This window comes from Pristiophorus japonicus, chromosome 2 (genome assembly GCF_044704955.1).
Source record: "Pristiophorus japonicus isolate sPriJap1 chromosome 2, sPriJap1.hap1, whole genome shotgun sequence".
Lineage (NCBI taxonomy): Eukaryota > Metazoa > Chordata > Chondrichthyes > Pristiophoridae > Pristiophorus > Pristiophorus japonicus.
In genome coordinates this window covers 102251258-102274194 of record NC_091978.1, presented here as the reverse complement: position 1 = coordinate 102274194, position 22937 = coordinate 102251258, and the positions used below count along the sequence as shown (strand labels likewise).

General features: G+C 43.4%; 1 protein-coding gene across 1 annotated transcript in view; it reads left to right on the top strand.

The window, feature by feature from the left end:
* Positions 1-282: 282 nt before the first annotated feature.
* stoml2 (stomatin (EPB72)-like 2) overlaps positions 283-22937 on the top strand; it is a 53247-nt gene continuing 30592 nt past the window's right edge. The window contains exon 1 of the mRNA XM_070862508.1: positions 283-389. Within this exon, the coding sequence (XP_070718609.1) occupies positions 351-389 (39 nt within the window). The 5' untranslated portion in view covers positions 283-350. The remainder of the gene's footprint in view (positions 390-22937) is intronic.

Here is a 22937-nt window from a genome sequence, read left to right as displayed (position 1 = left end):
GTCCCACTTACTTTTTGTTCTGGATTACTCCAGAAGACGAATCTTTAATTCGTGGAGACTTCAGAACAATCCTGGAGGGTTGGCTAAACGTATTTGTGTTAAAGGAAAACTATAATCAGCAATAAGTACAAGTATGTTTAAAAATATTGGCGATGGTTCAGAAGTGAGTGATTCGGTAGGTCAAGAGTTACGAGATGTGAATTTAAGAAAAAGAGGGGGAGGGGAGTTGTGGTTGCTGCCGGAACCCCTGGCGCCTGCTCTCTGTTGCCTGTCGGAGTAAACCTTTTGCAGCCCGGTGCTGTGGGGGTCCGTGCTTCCTGTCCGCTAGTTGCGGGATTGGAGCCGCCGACATGTTGCGCTTAGTGCTCCGGGGACAGTCCTTACTGCAGGTAACCATGGCAGCGCGGCCGGGCCCGGGCTGTACGCACAGTGAGCTCCCGGGGACGGGGGAACGCCGGAGGTTTGGAGTTTAGCTCGAGCTGTTTCACGTGGCTGCGCCTCTCCCCCCCCCCCCATCATCATCACAGGCCAGTGAATGTGCTGCGGTAAACCGTCAGATCACACGGGAAGATGCAGTCAGGCAGCAGGCTAAATAGGCTTTATCAGTTCGACTTTGTTGAGAAATGAACTTCATTGCACGAGGTGGTGATAGACGAAAGACGGAAATTTCAGTTTATGCCAAGAAAATTACTTCTATTAAAATATGAAATCATAAATGGAGCTAAAACGTTCTGCAAAACAAATACAAAACGCTAAAACTGCATTTTTGCACAATTTCTAAATTATTTCAACCATGTTGTTCACACAAACCCCTGATATTAACTGGAGGAAAAAAGTAGCGTGAATGGTAAACATAGAAACATAGAAAATAGGTGCAGGAGTAGGCCATTCGGCCCTTCTAGCCTGCACCGCCATTCAATGAGTTCATGGCTGAACATTCAACTTCAGTACCCCATTCCTGCTTTCTCGCCATACCCCTTGATTCCCCCTAGTAGTAAGGACCTCATCTAACACCTTTTTGAATATATTTAGTGAATTGGCCTCAACAACTTTCTGTGGTAGAGAATTCCACAGGTTCACCACTCTCTGGGTGAAGAAGTTCCTCCGCATCTCGGTCCTAAATGGCTTGCCCCTTATCCTTAGACTGTGACCTCCTGGTTCTGGTACAATTCTAAAAATGCATTCAGGAGAACTTTAGCCAGTATATAACAAGCCCAACAAGGGAGGGGGCGGTTCTGGACTTGGTTTTAGGGAATGAAGAGGGGCAGGTGGAAGGGGTATCAGTGGGCTTGTGATCATAATTCAGTAAGATTTAGGGTCATTATGGAAAAGGACAACGGTGGACCAGGGGGAAAAAAATCACAATTTGGGTAAAGCCAATTTTGCTGAGCTGAGATGGGATTTGGCCAAGGTGGACTGGCAATGGCTACTTGATGGTGGATCAGTGTCAGAGCAGTAGGAAGCATTCAAGGAGGAGATCCTGAGGGTACATAAGGTATAGTTCCCTGAAAAAAAAGGGTGGGCTTAACAAATCTAGAGCCCCCTGGATGTCAAGGGACACACAGGGTAAGATAAAGAAAAAAAGGGAAGCTTATGACAGATTCCGAGAACTCAATATTGCAGAGACTCTAGAGGAGTGCAGGGGGATGCAATTAGAAAAGGTATCAGGAAAGCAAAGAGAGAGCATGAAATAATGTTGGCAAATAAAATCAGGGAAAACCCAAATAAGTTTTATAAATACATTAAGAACAAAAGGATAACTAGAGCAAGAGTGGTGCCCATTAGTGACCACAAAGAAAATCTGTGTGTGGAGGCAGAAGTTGTGGGTATGATTCTGAATGAACACTTTGCATCTGTTTTCACAAAAGAGAGGGGCGATGCAGACTTTTCAATGAGGGAGGAGGAATGTGAAATATTATATGCGATAAACATAGTGAGAGAGAAAGTATTAAGGGGCTTAGCAGCTTTGAAAGTGGATAAATCCCCAGGCCTGGATTAATGTATCCCAGGCTGTTAAGAGAAGCAAAAGAGGAAATAGCAGAGGCTCTGACCATAATTTTCAAGTCCTCTCTGGCTGCAGGTGTGGTGCCAGAGGACTGGAGGACTGCTAATGTTGTACCTTTGTTTAAAAAGGGAGAAAGGGATAGACCAAGTAATTACATGTCAGTCAGCCTAACCTCAGTGGTGGGAAAATTATTGGAAAAAATCCTGAAGGACAGGATAAATCTACATTTAGAAAGACACAGATTAATCAGGGACAGTCAGCACGGATTTGTTTAGGGAATGTCATGTCTGACTAACTTAATTGAATTTTTCAAGGATGGTTCATGAGGGCAGTGCATATGATATGTATGTGGATTTTGGCAAAGCTTTTGATAAGGTCCCACATGGCAGACTGGTCACAAAAGTAAAAGACCATGGGATCCAGGGCAAAGTGGCAAGTTGGATCCAAAATTGGCTCAAAGACAGGAAGCAAAGGTTCATGGTTGATGGATGTTTTTGTGACTGGAAGGATTTTTCCAGTGGGGTTCCACAGGGCTCAGTACTAGGTCCCTTGCTTTTTGAGATATACACCAATGATCTAGACTTGAATATAGGGGCTATGATTAAGAAGTTTGCAGATGATTCTAAAATCGGCTGTGTGGTTGATAATGAAGAAGAAAGCTGCGGACTGCAGGAAGATATCAATCAACTGGTCAGGTGGGCAGGACAGTGGCAAATGGAATTTAATCTGGCGAAGTGTGAGGTAATGCATTTGGGGAGGGCTAACAAGGAAAGGGAATACACATTAAATGGTCGGACACTGAGAAGTGTAGAGGAACAAAGGGACCTTGGAGTGCATGTCCACAGATCCCTTAAAGTAGCAGACCAGGTGGATAAGGTGGTTAAGAAGGCATACGGAATGCTTGCCTTTATTAGCCGAGGCATAGAATAGAAGAGCAGCGGGGGGTTATGCTTGAACTGTATAAAACACTGGTTAGGCCACAGCTGGAGTACCGTGTGCAGTTCTGGTCACCACAATTACAGGAAGGACGTGATTGCATTGGAGAGTGTACAGAGGAGATTTACGAGGATGTTGTTAGGACTGGAGAATCTTAACTATGAGGACAGATTGGATAGGCTTGGTTTGTTTTCCTTGGAACAGAGGAGGCGAGAGGAGACCTCATTGAAGTGTATAAAATTGAGGGGCCTAGATATAGTGTATACAAAGGGCCTATTTCCCTTAGCAAAGGGGTCAACAACCAGGGGGCATAAATTTAAAGTAATTGTTGGAAGGATTTGAGGGGAAATTTCTTCATGCAGAGGGTTGAGAGGGTCTGGAACTCACTGCCTGAAAGGATGGTAGAGGCAGAAACCTTCACCACATTTAAAAAGTACATGGATATGCACTTGAAGTGCTGTAACTGAAGGGTTACAGACCTAGAGCTGGAACGTGGGCTTAGGCTGGATAGCCTCTTGTTGACTGGCATGGACACGAAGTGCCGAAATGGTCTCCTTCCGTGCTGTAAACTTCTGTGATACTATGAAAGTAAAAGTACATGGGATCCAGGGCAAAGTGGCAAGTTGGATCCAAAATTGTCTCAGAGGCAGGAAGCAAAGGGTAATGATTGATGGGTGTTTTTGTGACTGGAAGGCTGTATCCAGTGGGGTTCCGCAGAGCTCAGTGCTGGGTCCCTTGCTTTTTGTGGTATGTAATAAATGACTTGGACTTGAATGTTGCGGGTATGATTAAGAAGTTTGCAGATGACACCAAAATAGGCTGTGTGGTTGGTTGATGATGAAGAAGAAAGCTGCGGATTGCAAGAAGATATCAATGCACTGGTCAGGTGGGCAGAACAGTGGCAAATGGAATTCAATCTGGATAAGTGTGAGGTAATGCATTTGGGGAGGGCTAAGAAGGCAAGGGAATACACATTAACGGTACTGCACTGAAAAGTATAGAGGAACAAAGGGACCTTGGAGTGCAGGTCCACAGATCCCTAAAGGTAGCAGGCCAGGTAGATAAGGTGGTTAATAAGGCATATGGAATACTTGTCTTTATTAGTCGAGGCATGGAATACAAGAGCAAGGAGGTTATGCTTGAACTGTATAAAACACTGGTTAGGCAGCAGCTGGAGTGCTGTGTGCAGTTCTGGTCACCACATTACAGGAAAGATGAGATTGCACTGGAAAAGGTACAGAGGTAATTTAGAAGAATGTTGCCTGGACTGGAGAATTTTGGCTGTGAGGAAAGATTGGAAATGTTGGGTCTATTTTCTTTGGAATAGAGGAGGCTGAGGGGAGACCTGATTGAGGTGTATAAAATTATGAAGGGCCTGGATAGAGTGGTTAGAAAGGACCTGTTTCTCTTGGCGGAGGGGTCAACAACCAGGGGACATGGATTTAAAATAATTTAGGGGGAAGATTCGAGGAGATATGAGGGGACATTTTTTCACCAGAGGGCGTGGGGGCCTGGAACTCACTGCCTGAAAGGGTGGTAGAGGCAGAAACCCTCACCACATTAAAAAAAAAATACTTGGATGTGCATTTAAAGAGCCGTAACCTACAGGGCGACGGACCAAGAGCTGGAAAGTGGAATTAGGCTGGATAGTTGTTGGTCGGCTGGCCCGGACACGATAGGCCAAAATGGTCTCCTTCCGTGCTGTAAATTTCTATGATGAACAGCTGTTCTTCTGTGACGTTCGTTGCTCATATTGGAGGACTACACAGGATATAGATGGGCCGTTCGGCCCATCGTGTCCGTGTCAGTCGAAAAAGAGCTACCCAGCCTAATCTCACCTTCCAGCACTAGGTCCGTAGCCCTGAGGGTCATGGCTAAGTGCACATTCAAGTACTTTTTAAATGTGATGATGGTTTCTGCTTCTACCACCCTTTCAGGCAGAGAGTTCCAGACTCCCACCACTCTCTGGGTGAATTTTTTTTTCCTCATTTCCCCTCTGATCCTTCGACTAACTACTTTAAATCTATGACCCCTGGTTATTGACCTCTCTGCTAAGGGAAACAGGTCCTTCCTATCCATTCTATCTATGTCCCTCATAATTTTATACACCTCAATTAAATCTCCCCTCAGCCTCCTCTGTTCCGAAGAAAACAACCCTAGCCTATCCAATCTTTGCTCAGCTAAAACTTTCCAGTCCTGGCAACATCCTCGTAAATCTCCTCTGCACCCTCTCTAGTGCAATCACATCTTTCCTGTAATGTGACTAGAACTGTACACAGTACTCAAGCTGTGGCCTAACTAGTGTTGTAAACTGTTTTAGCATGACTTCCATGCTCTTATATTCTACGCATCGGCTAATAAAGGAAAGCATTCCGTATGCCTTTATAACTACCTTATTGACCTGATCTGTGGACGTACACTCCAAGGTCCCTCTGTTCCTCCACACCTCTCAGTAGTCTCCCATTTATTGTGTATTTCCTTGCCTTGTTGCCCCTCCTGAAATGCAATACCTCACACTTTTCCGGATTGAATTCCAATTTCCACTTTTCTGCCCAACTGACCAGTTCATGATATCTTCCTGCAGTCTAAAGCTTTCCTCCTCACTGTCAACCATACGGCCAATTTTTGTATCATCTGCAAATTTCTTTAAGATACCCCATATATTTAATGCTAAATTATTAATATATGGTACAAAAAGCAAAGGACCAAGTACTGAGCTCTGTGGAACCCCACAAGAAACAGCTTTCCAGTCGCAAAAAGCACCAGTCAACCATTACCCTTTGCATCCTGCCACTGAGCGAATTTTAGATCCAATTTGCCACTCTTTCTTGGATCCCATGGGCTTTTACTTTTTTGATCAACCTATCATGCGGAACCTTATCAAAAGCCGAGCTAAAATCCAGGTAGACTACATCAAACTCACTGCCCTCATCTATCCTTCTTGTTACCTCCTCAAAAAATTCAAACAAGTTAGTCAGACATGACCTTTCCTTAACAAATCCATGCTGACTGTCCTTGATTAATCTGTGTCTTTCTAAATGAAGGTTTATACAATCCCTCAGAATTGATTCCAATAATTTGCCCACCACAGAGGTTAAGCTAATTGGCCTGTAATTACTCCACATTATATTCCATTTTCCATATTCTTGTCCATTCATTTAGCCTGTCTACATTCCCTCGAAGCCTCTGCATCCACCTCACAACTTACATTTCCAGCTATATCCCTTCCTCCCTTTTTCAATAAAGTTACAACGTTAGCAGTTCTCCAATCCTCTGGCACCACTCCTGTAGCCAGGAAGGATTGGAAAATAATGGTCAGAGTCTCTGCAATTTCCTCCCCTGCTTTTAATAGCGTAGGATATATTTCATCCGGTCCTGGTAATTTATCTACTTTCAAGGATGCTAAACCCCTTAATACTTCCTCTCTTACTATGTTTATCCCATCCAATATTTCACTCGCTTTCTCCTTAACTTCAATGTCAGCATCGTCTAACTCTTTTGTGAAGACAGCCGCAAAGTATTCATTACCTACATCCTCTGCCTCCACACATAGATAATCATTTTGGTCCATAATAGGCCCTACTCTTTCCTTAGTTATCCCCTTGCTCTTTATGTAATTATAAAACATCTTTTTGGGTTTTCCTTGATTTTACTTGCCAACATTCTTTCATGCCTTCTCTTCGCTTTCCTAATTTCCTTCTGAATTCACCCCAACACTTTCTATACTCTTCCAGGATTTCTGCAGTATTGAGCTCTCGATATATGATATAAGCTTCCCTTTATTGCCTTACCTTATCCTGTATGCACCTTGTCATCCAGAGGAGTCTAAATTTGGCAGCCCTACCCTTTTTCTTTGTGGGAACATGTTTACCCTGAACTCCATGTATCTCCCTCTTGAATGCCTCCCACTGCTCTGACACTGATTTACCTTCAAGTAGCTGTTTCCAGTCCACTTTTGCGAAATCATTTATCAACCATGTAAAATTGGCCTTCCCCCAATTTAGAACCTTTACTACTATATTATCTTTGTCCTTATCCATAATTATGCTAAAACTAACTGAATTATGATCATTACTACAAAAATGCTCTCCCACTGATGCTCCTTCCACCTGCCCAGCTTCATTCGCTGAAACTAAATCCAGAACTGCACCCTCTCCAGTGCCTCTATATCCTTCAAAATATGGCGACCAGAATTGTACACAGTACTCCAAATGTGGTCTAACCAAGGCTTGATACAAGTTTAGCATAACTTCACTACTTTTCAATTCTATCCTTCTAGAAATAAACCCTAGTGCTTGGTTTGCTTTTTTTATGGCCTTGTTAACCTGTGTTGATATTTTTAGTGATTTGTGTATTTGTACTTCTCGATCCCTTTGCTCCTTTACCCCATTTAGATTTTTATATTCTAAGTAATATGTGACCTCCCTATTTTTCAAAATGTAATACCTCACATTTATGTGTTGAATTTCATTTGCCAATTACATGCCCATTCTGCAAGTTTATTAATATCTTCTTGTAATTTGTTGCAGTCCTCCTCAGTATTAACTATACCCTCTCCCAATTTGGTGGTGTCTGTAAATTTAGGCATTATGTTTTTGATTCCAAAGTCTAAATCATTGATATAAATTGTGAACAACAGTGGTCCCAGTACTGATCCTTGTGGAGCACCACTGCCTACCTTCTGCCACTCTGAATAGCTACCCTTTACCCATACTCTGCTTTCTGTCTTGAAGCCAGCTAGCTAAAGAGGACATACGAACATAAGAAATAGGAGTAGGTCATTCAGGCCCTCGAGCCTGCTCCGCCATTCAATAAAATCATGGTTGATCTTCTACCTCAACAACACTTTCCTGCACTATTCCCATAATCCCTTGATTCCCTTAATATCCCAAAATCTATCGATCTCTGTCTTGAATATATGCAACGACTAATCATCACAGCCCTCTGGGGTAGATCATTCCAAACGTTCACCACTCTCTGAGTGAAGAAATTTCTGGCAATCTCAGTCATAAATGGCAACCCCTTATTCTGAGACTGTGACCCCTGGTTCTAAACTCCTCAGCCAGGGGAAACAGCCTCCCTGCATCTACCCTGTCAAGCCCTGTAAGAATTTTGTATGTTTCAATGAGATCACATCTCAGTCTTCTAAACGCTAGAGAATATAGGCCTAGTCTACTCAATCCCTCCTTGTCGGACAATACCTTTGTTGCACTCCCTCTATGGCAAGTATATCCTTCCTTAGGTAAGGAGACCAAAATTGTACACAATACTCCAGATGTGGTCTCACCAAGGCCCAATATAATTGCAGTAAGACATCTTTACTCTTGTACTCAAATCCTCTTGTATTAAAGACCAACATACTATTTGCTTTCTTAATTGCTTGCTGTACCTGCATGTTAACTTTCAGTGACTAGTGTACAAGGGCACACAGGACCCTCTGAACACCAAAATTTCCCAATCTCGCACCGTTTTTTAAAAAAAAACCCTCTGCTTTTCTATTTTTCTAACAAAGTGGATGACTTCACATTTCTCCACATTATATTCCATTTTCCATATTCTTGTCCATTCATTTAGCCTGTCTACATTCCCTCGAAGCCTCTGCATCCACCTCACAACTTACATTTCCAGCTAGCTTTGTATCATGAGCAAACTTAACCGTTAACCAATCCTCAATCCATGCTAATGTACTACCCTCAATCCCATGAGCCCTAATTTTGTTTAATAACCTCTTGGGTGACACCTTATCGAATGCATTCTGAAAGTCCAAATACACCACATCCACTGGTTCACCTTTATCTATTCTCCTAGTTGCAACCTCAAAAAACTCTTAACAGGTTTGTCAAACATGATTTCCCTTTCATAAATCCGTGTTGACTACCCAATCCTATTATTTTCTAAGTGCCATGTTACCATATCCTTAATAATAAATTCTAGCATTTCCTTACTACTGATAACAGGCTAACTGGTCTATAGTTCCCCATTTTCTCTCTCCTTTCTTAAATAGCGGGGTTACATTTGCTATCTTCCAATCTGGGGGAACCTTGCTAGAATCTATGCAATTTTGGAAGATGTCAACCAATGTATCCACTATCTCTATAGCTATCTCTTCCAAACCCATGGATATAGGCCATCAGGTCCAGGGGATTTTTCACCTTTCAGTCCCATTAATTTCTCCAGTACTATATTTTTTACTAATAATAATTTCTTTCAGTTCTTCATTCTCGCTAGACACTTGGTTCTCCACTATTTCCGGGAGGTGTTTTGTGTCAAAAGTATTTGTTGAATTTCTCTGCCATTTCCTTATTCCCCATTATAATTTCTCCTGTCTCCGCCTGTAAGGGATCCACGTTTACTTTCACTTATCTTTTCCTTTATACATACCTATAGAAGCTTTTACAGTTTGTTTTTATGTCTCTCGCCCGTTTACTGTCATATTCTATTTTCCCTTTATCAATTTCTTGGTCCTCCTTTGCTGAATTCTAAAATTCTCCCAATCCACAGGCTTCCTGCTCTTTTTGGCAACATTATAAGCCTCTTTCTTTGAGCTAATACTATCTTTAACTTCTGTTAGCCACAGTTTTCCTGTGAGGTTTTTGTGCCTTTAAGGAATGTATGTTTGTTGTGAATTATGTATTAATTCTTTAAATGCTAGCCATTGCTCGTCTAGCATCATACCGTTTAATGTAGTTGCCCAATCTCCCTTAGCCAACTTGCCCCTCATACCTATTAGTTTGCTTTGTTTCGATTTAAGACACTAGTTTTGGATTTAACTAAATCACTTTCAAACAAAATGTTATATTAAATCATATTATTAATGAGGACGGGGTGGATAGTTTCGTAGGTTGAGATGATGGATGTCAGATGAAATTTACTGTGGAGAAATGTCAGATAGAAATGATTTAGTTTGGGAGGAAGAATAAGGAGAGGACAAGTGCACTAAAAAAGGAGTAGAAGAGCAGAGAGTCTTGGGGATTCAGCCACATAGATTTTTAGTTGGTAAAGCTGCTAAAATAAATGCAATCTTAATTTTTTATAAATGGGGATCTAGAACATGTAAGCAAAGAGGTAATTATGAACCTGGCTAGTCCATAGATGGAATATTCGATCCATTCTTTTTCTGCCCTACCATAAAAGGATGTTGAAACTCTCGGTTCAATTTTGGCCGGGAGTTGCTCCGTTTTTTTTTAAGTAACTTGATTTTTCTGGCACATCTTAAAAATCCCCATTTTGTACATTCAATTTGCACCAGTGTAAGTGAGTTAGTTAGGATGTTTTTAATTTAGTTTTTTTTCTCAAAAGCGGGTGTTACCAGCCACCTACACCAGTTCTGCCCATTTAGGCAACTTTGGCCAGCTAATAGTTACTCCAAATCTACTTAGGCCAACTTATGTGGCCACTTCAGAAAACCCTTGCGGAGAGTTAAAGAAATCAGCGCAGGTAGGTACATCGGAGGCCATTCAGCCAAGGCGAGGATCGGGCAGGAGAACTGATAGAAATCATCCAGGCAGAAGCACTATCAGTTCTCCTACCTGCCCGCCCCTAGCCCTGGCCGAGTGAGTTTCAAATGACTAAAATTTAATTTGGTCACTAATAAAGAAACTTAATGACTAAAAGAATGTGAATAGGATCAAACAGCTATACAGGACATTATATGACAAACTTCACAAAGTTAATTTACTATACAACACAAGCATTCATGGAAGCTTAAACTGCAAAAATAAAAGTGGAAAGGACCTGCATCTAAAGCACCAAGCCTTACAAACCACCAACCAAAAAGTTCTAAGAATTAAATAACATAAAAGATTGAAGTCCTACCTTCATCTTAAAACTCGACCCGAGAAGGCAGCGGGCCGGCCTGTGCGGAAGGCCACTCGACCTGGACTAGGGGCAGGAGCGATCGGCATTGGGATTCAACGCGGCATAAGAACATAAGAATTAGGAACAGGAGTAGGCCATCTAGCCCCTCGAACCTGCTCCGCCATTCAATAAGATCATGGCTGATCTGGCCGTGGACTCAGCTCCACTTACCCACCCTCTCTCCGTAACCCTTAATTCCCTTATTGGTTCCATGGGGAGAAAGAGGCTGGGCTGCAAACGAAGGAGGGGGGGAGGAGGAGAGCGAGTGAACGCGGCATCTTTGGGAAGAGAGAGGGGCTGGGCCGATTGCCAAATTTTGGCACTACTGCGCATGCGTGGACATCGTGACCCGACTCCAATGCGCATGTGCAGACGTCCCGGCACTGTTTTCAGTGCAGGACGCTGGCTCCACCCCCGACTCAACTGGCCAGGCTGCGCAACAACCGGGGAGAGGCCGGACAGCGGCCAAAGTGGGGAGGAATTTTTTCAGTGCATTTCTGAACGGAGAAAAGCGCCGCATCTCCAGTAAGTGCGCCGAAAAAAGGGGTGGGCCAAAATTGAGCCCTCTATGAGGAGAGCCGAGCTAATTGAGTGCTCTTTAGAACAGAGCAGGTTGAGAGATCTGATTCAGTTGATCAGAATATAGCTTATATTGGTCTATTTCAGTGCTGGTAACTCCCACAATGGTGAGAAATATAGGAAAAGAATCACTGTACATATATAAAATGCTTAATGCCCTCTCGAAGCTCATCTCATATACGAAACATACTTCCTGCTCCCTTGCCCCCATTCCACTGAACTCCTAACCACCCAACTTCCTACCCTGGACCTCATGCTACCTGAAATTGTAAAATCTCTCAGTCCCTCAGTCATCACGAACACTACCATCTCTATACTTCCTTTTCTCCTCAAGGCCCTTGACGTATCCCATCTCCATGCACATTTTTCTGAGGCAACCTTTTTAAATCCCTCAAAACTGGCTCCCATCCCTTCCAGAGCACCAAAATAGCTTTAATCAAAGTTATAAATGTTGGTGTTGGTTAATGTTACATCCAGTTCTACCTCTCATCACCCCTTTCACTGCCTTTGTGCTGTCCGATGGCTTGTCTAAAATCTAGTCATCGATAAATCTTAATGCCCTCCAGCTCACTATTGGGGAAAACGGAAGGCATTATGTTTGGTCCCTGCCACAAACTGCTTCCGTGCCACATATTCCATCCTTCTCCCTGACTGTTGTCTCAAGTGGAAGTAGAATACTATCGCCGCCCCCGCCCCGACTGTCACTCCTGCGGCCAACCATCGCCCCGCCCCGACCATCAACTCGCCCCCAACAAGGGCCTACTTCTGACCATCGCTTGCCCCGACCAGGGCCCACCATCGCCTGCCCCTTCCCTGACCATTGCCGGCCCCGACCAAGACCCACCCATCGCCTGTCGCAGCTTACTTATTTCTTTCCCCCAGAATTGTGTAAATTCTGTTTGCGATAAATGTTATTCCAAGTTGCATACACTGATCTCGATAATGAAGGAAAATAATGATAGCAATGTGAAAAAATTATTTGAATGATTTGATTTGAGTTGTGTTACTTGCTGGTTCAGTTGCGGTAGTTTTAAACTAGTATTGAGCATTTGATTGCTTTCCTCATTCGTGGTTTTTGCTATGTTTTAATTGTTCTATTTAGTCCACCTGATGTTTGGTTATTGGAGTCAATCATGATTTTTTGCCCCATGAAGCGTGAACTCTCTGAGGCCGCACTTTTATGTAGACTCGTCACAAGACCTTGAATTATATAAGATTCTAAATCGCCCGTATTTACGAAACATGAGACTCTGTATTTTCTATTAACAATTCTAGGTGAACTGTAATAACATTTCACACACAAAAGTGTACAATTGTGTAATTCATTTATTAAAATATATTAATAATTTGGGCTTTGATGATGCATTTACTTCCCTGCTTGGTTTATGGAAGCAGTTTTGTAGCATGCATGCCCAGTTACAACAACGAGCAGTTTTATATTAAAAATACAACGTTTTTTCATTTTGTAAATAAAAAATCCAAGAAAATGATTGAGGTCTAATAATGTTTGCTTGAACCTCTGTTAAGCTGGAACCAGTACATTGTGCATGCTTAGGTGAATGGTGCAACAATTTTAATATTTTGATGAATGACTAACTTTTCAGGTTATGCCACTGTTGCAGTTGAAACCAAGGCCCCATCCGCCCCCTCGTGTGGATACAAAAGATCCTGTGGCACTATTTCAAAGAAGTTGGGGAGTTCTCTCCTCTGTCCTGGCCAATATTTATCCCTCAATCAACATCACTAAAAAGTAGATTATCTGGTCATTATCACATTGCTGTTTGAGCAGAGCTTGCTGTGCACAAATTGGCTGCCCTGTTTCCTACATTACAACAGTGACTATACTTGAAAAGCACTTAATTGGCTGTAAAACTCTTTGGGATGTCCTGGGTTGCGAAAGGCACTCTATAAATGCAAGTCTTTCTTTCATTGATTGGACTTTTCAGTTTATACTGTGAAAATCTAATTTTCATACCTCATATACGAGTGATGTAATAAGCCAGAGCTGGATTTTATGATGTTGCTTTTTAATACGGAAATGAATGATAAATTCAAGCAAAATTTAAATTAAAAGAGAGGTTTTTGGGCAAAGAAACTGAAACCAAATGAAATAGGATGTATTGCCAAGGTATAACATAACGAAGGTGGTGATGAAGTTGTAACTGGCCTTATAGTAAGGCTGCATCTAGAGCGCCGTGTTCAGTTTTGGACGCTGGAAAAATGTAGAATTATCAGCTGGAGTCCAGAGGAGAGAGACAAGACTAATTTCTGAATGTAGAGTGCCCAATTATGAGGACAGATTACCTACCCCTGGACTTTGTTCTCTGGCGAAGGATGAGGGTCGTGGACTTGACAGGGGTCTTTTAAGATTTTCATAGGTATGGAGAATTTGAATCTAGGAAACTGCTTTTGTTGGTTAGAGGATTCAGGGGGCTAGGTGGACACAGTTTAATTCGGTAACCTTAGCCCATAATTTGCAGTCAGCGGCAAAGCAAGGCACCCTCTGCTGGCCCCGAAGAAAGCTGCCACAGAGATCACGCGATCTCTATGGCGGAAAGTTTACCTTTCTCGACATGCAACTGATTGTAGTGCTGTGTAATGGGAATCCCGAGCATAGTGCTGCAGTATCTGAGCAGCCAATCACATTGACGAATTCCCACAGACAGCAAACCGGGAAGTAAAAAGTAGCTTTTAATCTCGCTTTTTAAAAATATTAGAGAGCGAAATAAAGATTGGTACTTTCACATGGGGATAAGGTATAAGCTAAAATACTGTGAATAAACTTTTTTTTTAAATTGTTTTTTAAAAATTGTAATTTTTATCATAATGGAGAAATTTGACACTTCACAAAAAGAACAATTTGTTTTTCAGGGTCAGAATGGTTGTTTAGCAGTCAATACGCTGTTAAAACCCCAGTTACCCCAATTTCAACAAGGCTTAACATTTAATGGTGTATTTAACATTGATATTAGCACAAGTTTTTGTCAGTTCCACTGAAAAACCCGAATTTTAATTAGTTCCACTGATTTTCATGGATCACCAGCAGTGGGTGGGGAGGGGTCCACGGCACAGAAAACCATGCCAGGTTTTTAAAAAGGACTGGATGAATTCCTGGCTATTCTTTCCAGTATCATGGTAAGGAAAGGATGTATTTAGGAGGGTAGTTCAGACAGACCAATTATCTTTTCTTACCGAAAACATTTAGGGAATGAATTTGCGGTCAGAGGCTTCCGACAGGGAAATGCCTCTAATCCGCAAATAAAGTCCGTGCCTGCCTTCAGCCATGGGATCCATGGAGACTCGCCCTCCTGCGACTCTACAGGAACACCAGAATAAAGGCCCAAGTATCCCAGGGGCGCACGGGGTTCGAAAGCACCCCTGGGATCACGTGGCAGCCCAACCAATAAAAGAAGGGGATTCCCATTCATGCTTATGGGGATTTGTACGGAATCCCCATAAGCATGAATGGGGTTCATATAAAAAACCACATTTACATACCAAATAAATAGTAAGAAGTTACATATTTAAAATTAATTAAAATACAATTTCATTAAATATTTAAAACAAATATTACATTTAAAAAAAATTAATTTAAACATTTTAAAAAGGCTAGAAGTAACCTAAACCTATTTCACAGGTTTTTTTATGTTTCATTTTTAAAAGTTATTTTTATGTTCATTTAAATTCTTATGCTGGTAAAAGTCTGTTTTTTGCGGGAGTAAGAATTTCACGGGCATTCGCCGGGCAGTAGTTGGGCAAATAGCCTAACTCTCTCTTGCCCCCAAATGCCCATTTCCTGGGAATGCGTTGGATCTGTCAAGAAGATTCCTGACATCACAATTGCGGGGTCCTTATGGGCACGAATGCATCCGTAGGTCCTGGAAAATCCAGGCCTTAGTAAATCCCTCCTCCAGTTTTTCTCCTCTGCTACTGGTCTACAGGGCCTGCGCTTGCGATTCATTAGCTCTTGGATCTCCTGGTCATTCTCATCAAACCAGTCCTGATGTTTCCTGGTTGAGTGACCGAGCGTCTCTTCACAAGCATTGGTTATGGTGGCCTGGAGGGCAGACCAAACACACTGGGCATTCTGCATCTCGGGGTCATCAACGGACGCCAGGTTAGCAGTGAGGCACTGGCTGTGTAGGGCTCTCTTAGCTGAGTCTTTGAGTGTCCCGGCATTGACTTTTTTACGGCACTGCTTCCGCTGCCGTTGCCGCTTTGGGGCTATGTTGATGTTGATGATGGAATGGATTAGGCGGTGGTCCATCCAGCAGTCGTCGGCTCCTGTCATGGTGTGGGTGGAGAAATACCACCAACGATGTCTCCGCAAGAATCCTGGGCAAATCCCCTGGGGGGACATCATCATCATAGACGGTCCCTCGAACGAGGATGACTTGCTTCCACGAGAGTTCACAGATGTTTCAATGAAGAACCTGATGTTTCAGTCCTGAACTCCAGTTGAGGGGGTGGAAGATGCCTGTGCGTGAATTTTTTTAACGTGTGGTGACCGTTGCACATCAGCCACCACACGGGCTTGACAGAGCTAGGCCTATATCCAGTGGCAAGGAGTAACCAGGACGACTGGAGACCTGCTCTGCTGCACAGACCTAATGCGCACACATATCGCAGCGTGGGCAGGTCCGTGCTGCCCCTGGGCCCTCAGCTCTTCTGGGCCCCGTACCCTCATTCACCGCACCTCCGCCATGATGTCCCAGGGCCCTGCGCTCCGGCTCCATTTATAGCCCCGACCAGCGGTTGTGTTGTCACACAGGTCGGGGCAGCCCACGATGTTCCAGGGCCCGGCACTTCAGCTCTCTTTATAGCACCAACGTTTGCATCCTCGATCAGGCCAACATCGAAGCACTAACCACACTCGACCAGCTCCGCTGAGCGGGCCACATTGTTCGCATGCCTGACACAAGACTCCCAAAGCAAGCGCTCTACTTGGAACTCCTACACGACAAGCAAGCCCCAGGTGGGTAGAAGAAACGTTTCAAGGACACCCTCAAAGCCTCCTTGATGAAATGCAACATCCCCACCGACTGCCCTAAGTGGAGGAAGTGCATCCAGGAGGGCGCTGAGCCCCTCGAGTCTCATTGCCGAGAGCATGCAGAAAACAAGCGCAGGCAGTGGAAGGAGCGTGCGGCAAACTTGTCCCACCCACCCTTTCCTTCAACGACTGTCTGTTCCACCTGTGACAGAGACTGTAATTCCCGTATTGGACTGTACTGTCACTTAAGAACTCACTTTTAGAGTGGAAGCAAGTCTTTCTCGATTTCGAGGGACTGCCCATGATGATGACTTACAGGCAATCAGGGTCCTCTGGGAATTTGCCCATGTGACCATTCTTCATGAGCAACCTTGAGCAGTGAGTCATTGGACCACTGGGCGTATCTTTGCTCATTTCAACCACGCATTCATCGAGCCTTCATGTGCACTTTCAGAAATTAGAGCAACCCCGGAATGCTGGATGAGTACATAGTTACAATTATTATTGTGTTACCATCAGTGTTGTGGAATCCAGACATGGTGTATAGGGCAAATTCCACAGCTCTGACCAAACAGCATATTCCAGAAGCACCACTTCCGTTGAAAGAGGTTTTGTCTGATGAAGATGGTATCAAGTGTTCGGCAGCACAAAATAAAATGTCCCATTGGTGTAAGTTGAAATGCTAGATATTAAAGTGATGCAACATTAATGAAATCACCACAGCAACAAAAGCATCAGCATGATGCTGCTGAAATTACATCAGCTTTGCTCCACAGCCATGTGGATTTATTTTGTGATAATACTGCTTTCTTTATCTATTTGGATCAATACATAATCTTTCACCTAGAAAGTAAGAGTAGTTGAAGAAAAGAAAAGATAGTGGGGCCAATTAGAGTTGAAAAAGCAAAACTGATACAGGATGAAGGAATAGTGGGGATACTAAATAAGCACTTTGCCTCACTTTCCATGGAAGAGTAGTAATTTGCGTAATAAAAGTATTGAAAGCGTGCAAGAGGAGAAGGTGGAGCAATTAGATGGAATAACTAAGGGTAAGAAACTAATGCTGAAAAAAATTGATGCAACCCAAAAGTGGCAAAGGCACGAGGCCCTGAATGTTCAGGTGAGTAAACAAGCTCTGAACACAATCTTTCAAAGTTGTGCTGAAGAACTGGAGGGTTGACTGTATCATGCCTCTGATCAAAAGGGGGAGAAAGGAATAAACCAGGTACCCACAGACCAGTCAACTTAAATTTGGTAATGAGTAAGCTTCTGGATGCTATAATACAGGATAAAATTAAGTTTTACTTAAAAAGATGGGAGGATAAGGCTGTTTTTTTTTTAAATATAGAAATTACATATGAAATCCTAGGTTTTATAAATAGGACACAGAGTACAAAAGGAAAGCAGTAATACTAATTCTCTACAAATTATTGATAAGGCGGTAATTTGAATATTGTACCCTGTTTCAGCACTGTCACATTTTTGAGTTTGATATTTTCTTGGGTACAGAGTTACTGACCAGTGCAGTAAGTGTACCTCAAGTCCCCTAATATCTGGACTGGGCTCTTTGCTGTACAATATCTGGGTAAATGATGGCACAATCCAGGGGTCCTGTTTTACTAATTTAGATGCCTTCTGTGGTTCAGTGGCATCAGTCACTCCCATGTGTGGATGCTACAACCATCGCTTATCAGGGTAGACTCTCACCAGCCAATATCTAACTTACACAAGAGTGTAAAACGGGTGTAACAGTCGTACGCCCTAGTGATCTGAACTGAATATTTGTGTCTTTTACATACGGCCCCGTCTGCCTTTCCAAACATTTTGAAAACGGACCAAGACATCTGGTAAGATAAGGCCAGATACAGATAGTTACATTGTTTTATTTCACAGCAAGTTGACTTATATAGCCAGCATTACGATTCGATTCACTTCCTTTTAATCAGTACATCTTGCCTTTGTGTAATAATATAATATAAAATAATGAATGTGCTACCCTTCCCCACGTCATTGGGTACCTGACTGAACTTAAACAAGATAACCTAAACTAATTTCCTGCAAATTGCCTAGTGAAATCTTGCCCTTGCAGCTTTCTGTTTTCAAACAACAACAACTTGTATTTATATAGAGCCTTTAACGTAGTGAAACGTCCCAAGGCGCTTCACGGGAGTATTATGAGATAAAACAATTTGGCACCGAATCACATAAGTAAAATTTAGCTCAGGTGACCAAAAGCTTGGTCAAAGAGGTAGGTTTTAAGGAGTGTCTTGAAGGAGGAATGAGAGGTAGAGAGGCGAAGAGGTTTAGGCAGGGAGTTCCAGAGCCTGGGGCCTAGGCAACAGAAGACATGGCCACCAAGGTAGAGCGATTATAATCAGGGATGCTCAAGAGGGTAGAATTAGAGGAGCGCAGATATCTCGGGAGATTGTGGGGCTAAAGGAGATTAGAGATAGGGAGAGCGAGGCCATGGAGGCATTTGAAAATAAGGATGAGAATTTTGAAATCCAGGCGTTCCTTAACCGGAAGCAAATGTCGGTCAGCAAGCACAGGGGTGATGGGTGAGTAGGACTTAGTGCGAGTTAGGATATGGGCAGCCGAGTTTTGGATCTCCTCTAGTTTACGTAGGATAGAATGTGGGAGGCCAGCCAGGAGTGGGTTGGAATAGTCTCGAGGTAACAAATGTATGGATGAGGGCTTCAGCAGCAGACGAGCTGAGGTAAGGGTGGAGACATTTCAGGGTCAAATGTGACACCAAGGTTGCGAACAGACTGGTTCAGCCTCAGGCTGAAGTCAATGGCTAGGGAACGGAGATTGGAAAAAATTTCTGTTCATCCAGAACTGAATGTCGGACAAGCAGTCTGACAATTTAGAGACCGTGGAGGGGTCGAGAGAAGTGGTAGTGAGATAGAGCTGGGTGTCATCAGTGTACATGTGGAAACTGACGCTGTGTTTTCAGATGATGTCGCCAAGGGGCAACGTGTAGATGAGAAATAGGAGTGAACCAAGGATAGATCATTGGGCGACACCAGAGCTAATGATGCAGGTGGGGGGGGGCGGGGATGGGGAACGAGAAGCCGTTGCAGGTGATTCTCTGGCTATGATTAGATAGATAAGAATAGAACCAGGCGAGTGGAGTCCCATCCAGCTGGACGACGGTGGAGAGACATTGGAGAAGGATAGAGTGATGAACCGTGTCAAAGGCTGTAGACCAGTCAAGAAGGATGAGGAGGGATAGTTTGCCTTTTTCACAGTCACACAGGATGTCATTTGTGACTTTGATGAGAGCTGTTTCGGGACTGTGGCAGGCACAGAATCTGCATTGGAGGGATTTAAACATGGAATTGCGGGAAAGATGGGCGCGGATACGGGAGGTGACAACACGTTCAAGGACTTTGGAGAGGAAAGGGGGGTTGGAGATGCAAGGACAGAGGGGTCGAGGGTTGGTTTTTGAGGAGAGGGGTACAATATCGGAGGAGAGAGAACCGTTAATGTCAGCTAACATGGGAACCAGAAAAGGAAGTTGGGTGGTCAGCAGTTTGGTGGGAATAGGGTCAAGGGAACAGGAAGTAGGTCGCATGGACAGGATGAGCTTGGGAAGGTCATGAGGGGAGATCGGAGAGAAACTGGAGAAAGATGTGAGGTCAGGGTTAAGGCAGGAGGGATCCTTAGAAGAAGTGAGTTATGGGAAGGAAGGGAAGAGGAGAGGCGCCCGAATGGATGGTCTCAATCTTAGAGACAAAGAAGTCCATGAGCTCCTCACACCTATTGTCGGAGGTGAGGGTGGAGAATGGGGAGAGGGGTTTAAAAAGCCGTGACTAACTTTGCAACTGTTGCTGGATCTGACTGTCGGTGAGTTTTCCTGTCTCTGTTTTGCGTCCATGTTCACAGCCAGTAGGGAAGGCTTGCTAGACCACCCTGCCGAGAACCTGGGACCAGAGACTTCCCAATACAATGGCCGGAATCTTCCCTGCCCTGCGAGTGGGGGTTTGGAGGCGGGCCTGCTGTCAGAACGGCTCTGATTGACAGCGGGTTGGGATCTCGTTCTAAACCGCCTCTGTGTGAATTTCTCAGCTGTCAGTACTGCGTGTTGATCACATACCCGGGGTCAGGTGGTGAACCAGTTCATTAACATACTTAACAGGTAGTTTATTGATATTTAAGATGGTTAAAAGCAGGCACTTACAATTTTACCTCCTTTTTGTCGGGTTTCCCATCCCTCTTGGAACTCGCCAGGTCGGTGGAGTCGGGTTCAGTGATTTTCTACTGCTTTGGCAAGTTGACAAGTGATATAAAAGCTACCATTTGACAGCTGTTCACTTTCCAATGTCAGAAGCTGAAGCCTTCAGGATTTGGAAGGATATTTTAAGCTGTATGCAAGTTGGAAGTCTTTGCAGTGAACTGTCTAATCACTGTCACCTCCTTGGAGCAACTCTCTCATAAATGACAGATCGCTTCTGTCATTTCAACCTCAGTTGCCTTCTATTCCAGCTACATTGGTGCCCTGAAAAAGGACTCATCTTGGTCCTTATAATCCCACCACGATCAGCCCCATCACCAACATCACCAGGCACACCAGCATCACCAACAACAACACCAACCTTCTCCGCAGTCACCTGATGCTGCACAGGTAATTGGCCGGGAAACCCACAGGGCGGGATTAACAAGCCCCAGCCATGGAAGATTGCTGTTGGAGGACGGGCTGCAGCTGGGAGAGCATTCCCCACACATCACCAATCGCACCCGTTGGTGAAATCGCGGCCAGTGCGTGTGAGGTGTTTACCGATTTATTGAAGCAGAACATGAATTGCTTATTGTTTACATTCTTTGTGGAAATAACATCAAAACTTAGTTCAGTAGCATTTTAAACACTTTTCATCCCATATTTTTGTTTTTTAAAAACCTAACATTTCAATGAAATGCTCTTTCCAAATCCTTTCTGTGAACAAATAGTCAAAAAAACAGATTGTAACGGAGAAGCCTTGTTTTGTACACTGCCTGCTGGAATGCTATGTATGGTGCCACGTGATTCTCTTCTCTTCAGTATGCTCTTGACAAATTGAACCAATAAGCGATTTTATTTACATACGGCAGTGGAATAAACAGTAAATAATTAAACCTGAAATACACATCATTCTATCCTTGTTGATGCATAAAATAATAAAGATGCTGCTTTCTCTAAACCTGGACAATAAAATGTAGATTCACTTCTTACCCTGTAGATCAAACTACTGTTTGAAATCTAGCTCAACTTGTATGCTGTAACAAAAACAGAAAATGCTGGATATACCTCATAGGTCAGGCAGCATCTGTGCAGAGAGAAACAGAGTGAACATTTCAGGTCGATGATCTTTCTGTCCGAAGATTGCAACTCTTCAATTACCTTGTCCCCTTCTCAGTTCTCGGACACCGTTGTCAATCACGTCCACTATCTCAGAATGGTGCCTGATTGTTTGATCTGTGCCAACATGACGTTAGATCACCTCTGCAGTTATATTGAGACAAAAGTAGTCAGCAGCTGATGTCTCATAGAAAGATAGAAAATAGGTGCAGGAGTAGGCCATTCAGCCCTTCGAGCCTGCACCACCATTCAATGAGTTCATGGCTGATCATGCAACTTCAGCACCCCATTCCTGCTTTCTCTCCATACCCCTTGATCCCTTCAGCCACAAGGGCCACATCTAACTCCTTTTTGAATATATCTAACGAACTGGCCTCAAAAACTTTATGGTAGAGAATTCCACTGGTTCGCAATTCTCTGAGTGAAGAAGTTTCTCCTCATCTCGGTCCTAAATGGCTTACCCCTTATCCTTAGACTGTGACCCCTGGTTCTGGACTTCCCCAACATCGGGACCATTCTTCCTGCATCTAACCTGTCCAATCCCGTAAGAATTTTACATGTTTCTATGTGATCCCCTCTCATTCTTCTAAATTCCAGTGAATATTAGCCTAGTCGATCCAGTCTTTCTTTATATGTCAGTCCAGCCATCCCTGGAATCAGTCTGGTGAACCTTCGTTGCACTCCCTCTATAGCAAGAACGTCCTTCCTCAGATTAGGAGACCAAAACTGTACACAATATTCAAGGTGTGGCCTCACCAAGGCCCTGTAAAGCTGCAGTAAGACCTCCCTGCTCCTGTACTCAATTCTTCTCGCTATGAAGGCCAAGATGCCATTTGCCTTCTTCACCGTCTGCTGTTCCTGTATGCTAACTTTCAATGATTGATGTACCATGACACCCAGGTACACTCATAATTGCAAACAGCCATTCATCAATATCAAATGGATATCCAACCTTTGACTATCTCAAAAATATTTGTTGCATGTAACCAATTAAAAATTGATACCTCAAACAAAGCATTGTGTTGGTCATAAAAATCTGCACCTTTTTTGGAACCCTCTCCACAGCTTGTCTAGATTGAGCTGATGTTTTTTATTGTTGAAAAATGTATTTTTGTGATCTTGAATGTGAACTGCTTACATTATGTTTCTAACCATACAGAATATAAAGAATATAAGTTAACAGCATCAGAGACGAACAGTACATTTTTGTCACGGGCACCTTTTTATTTAGG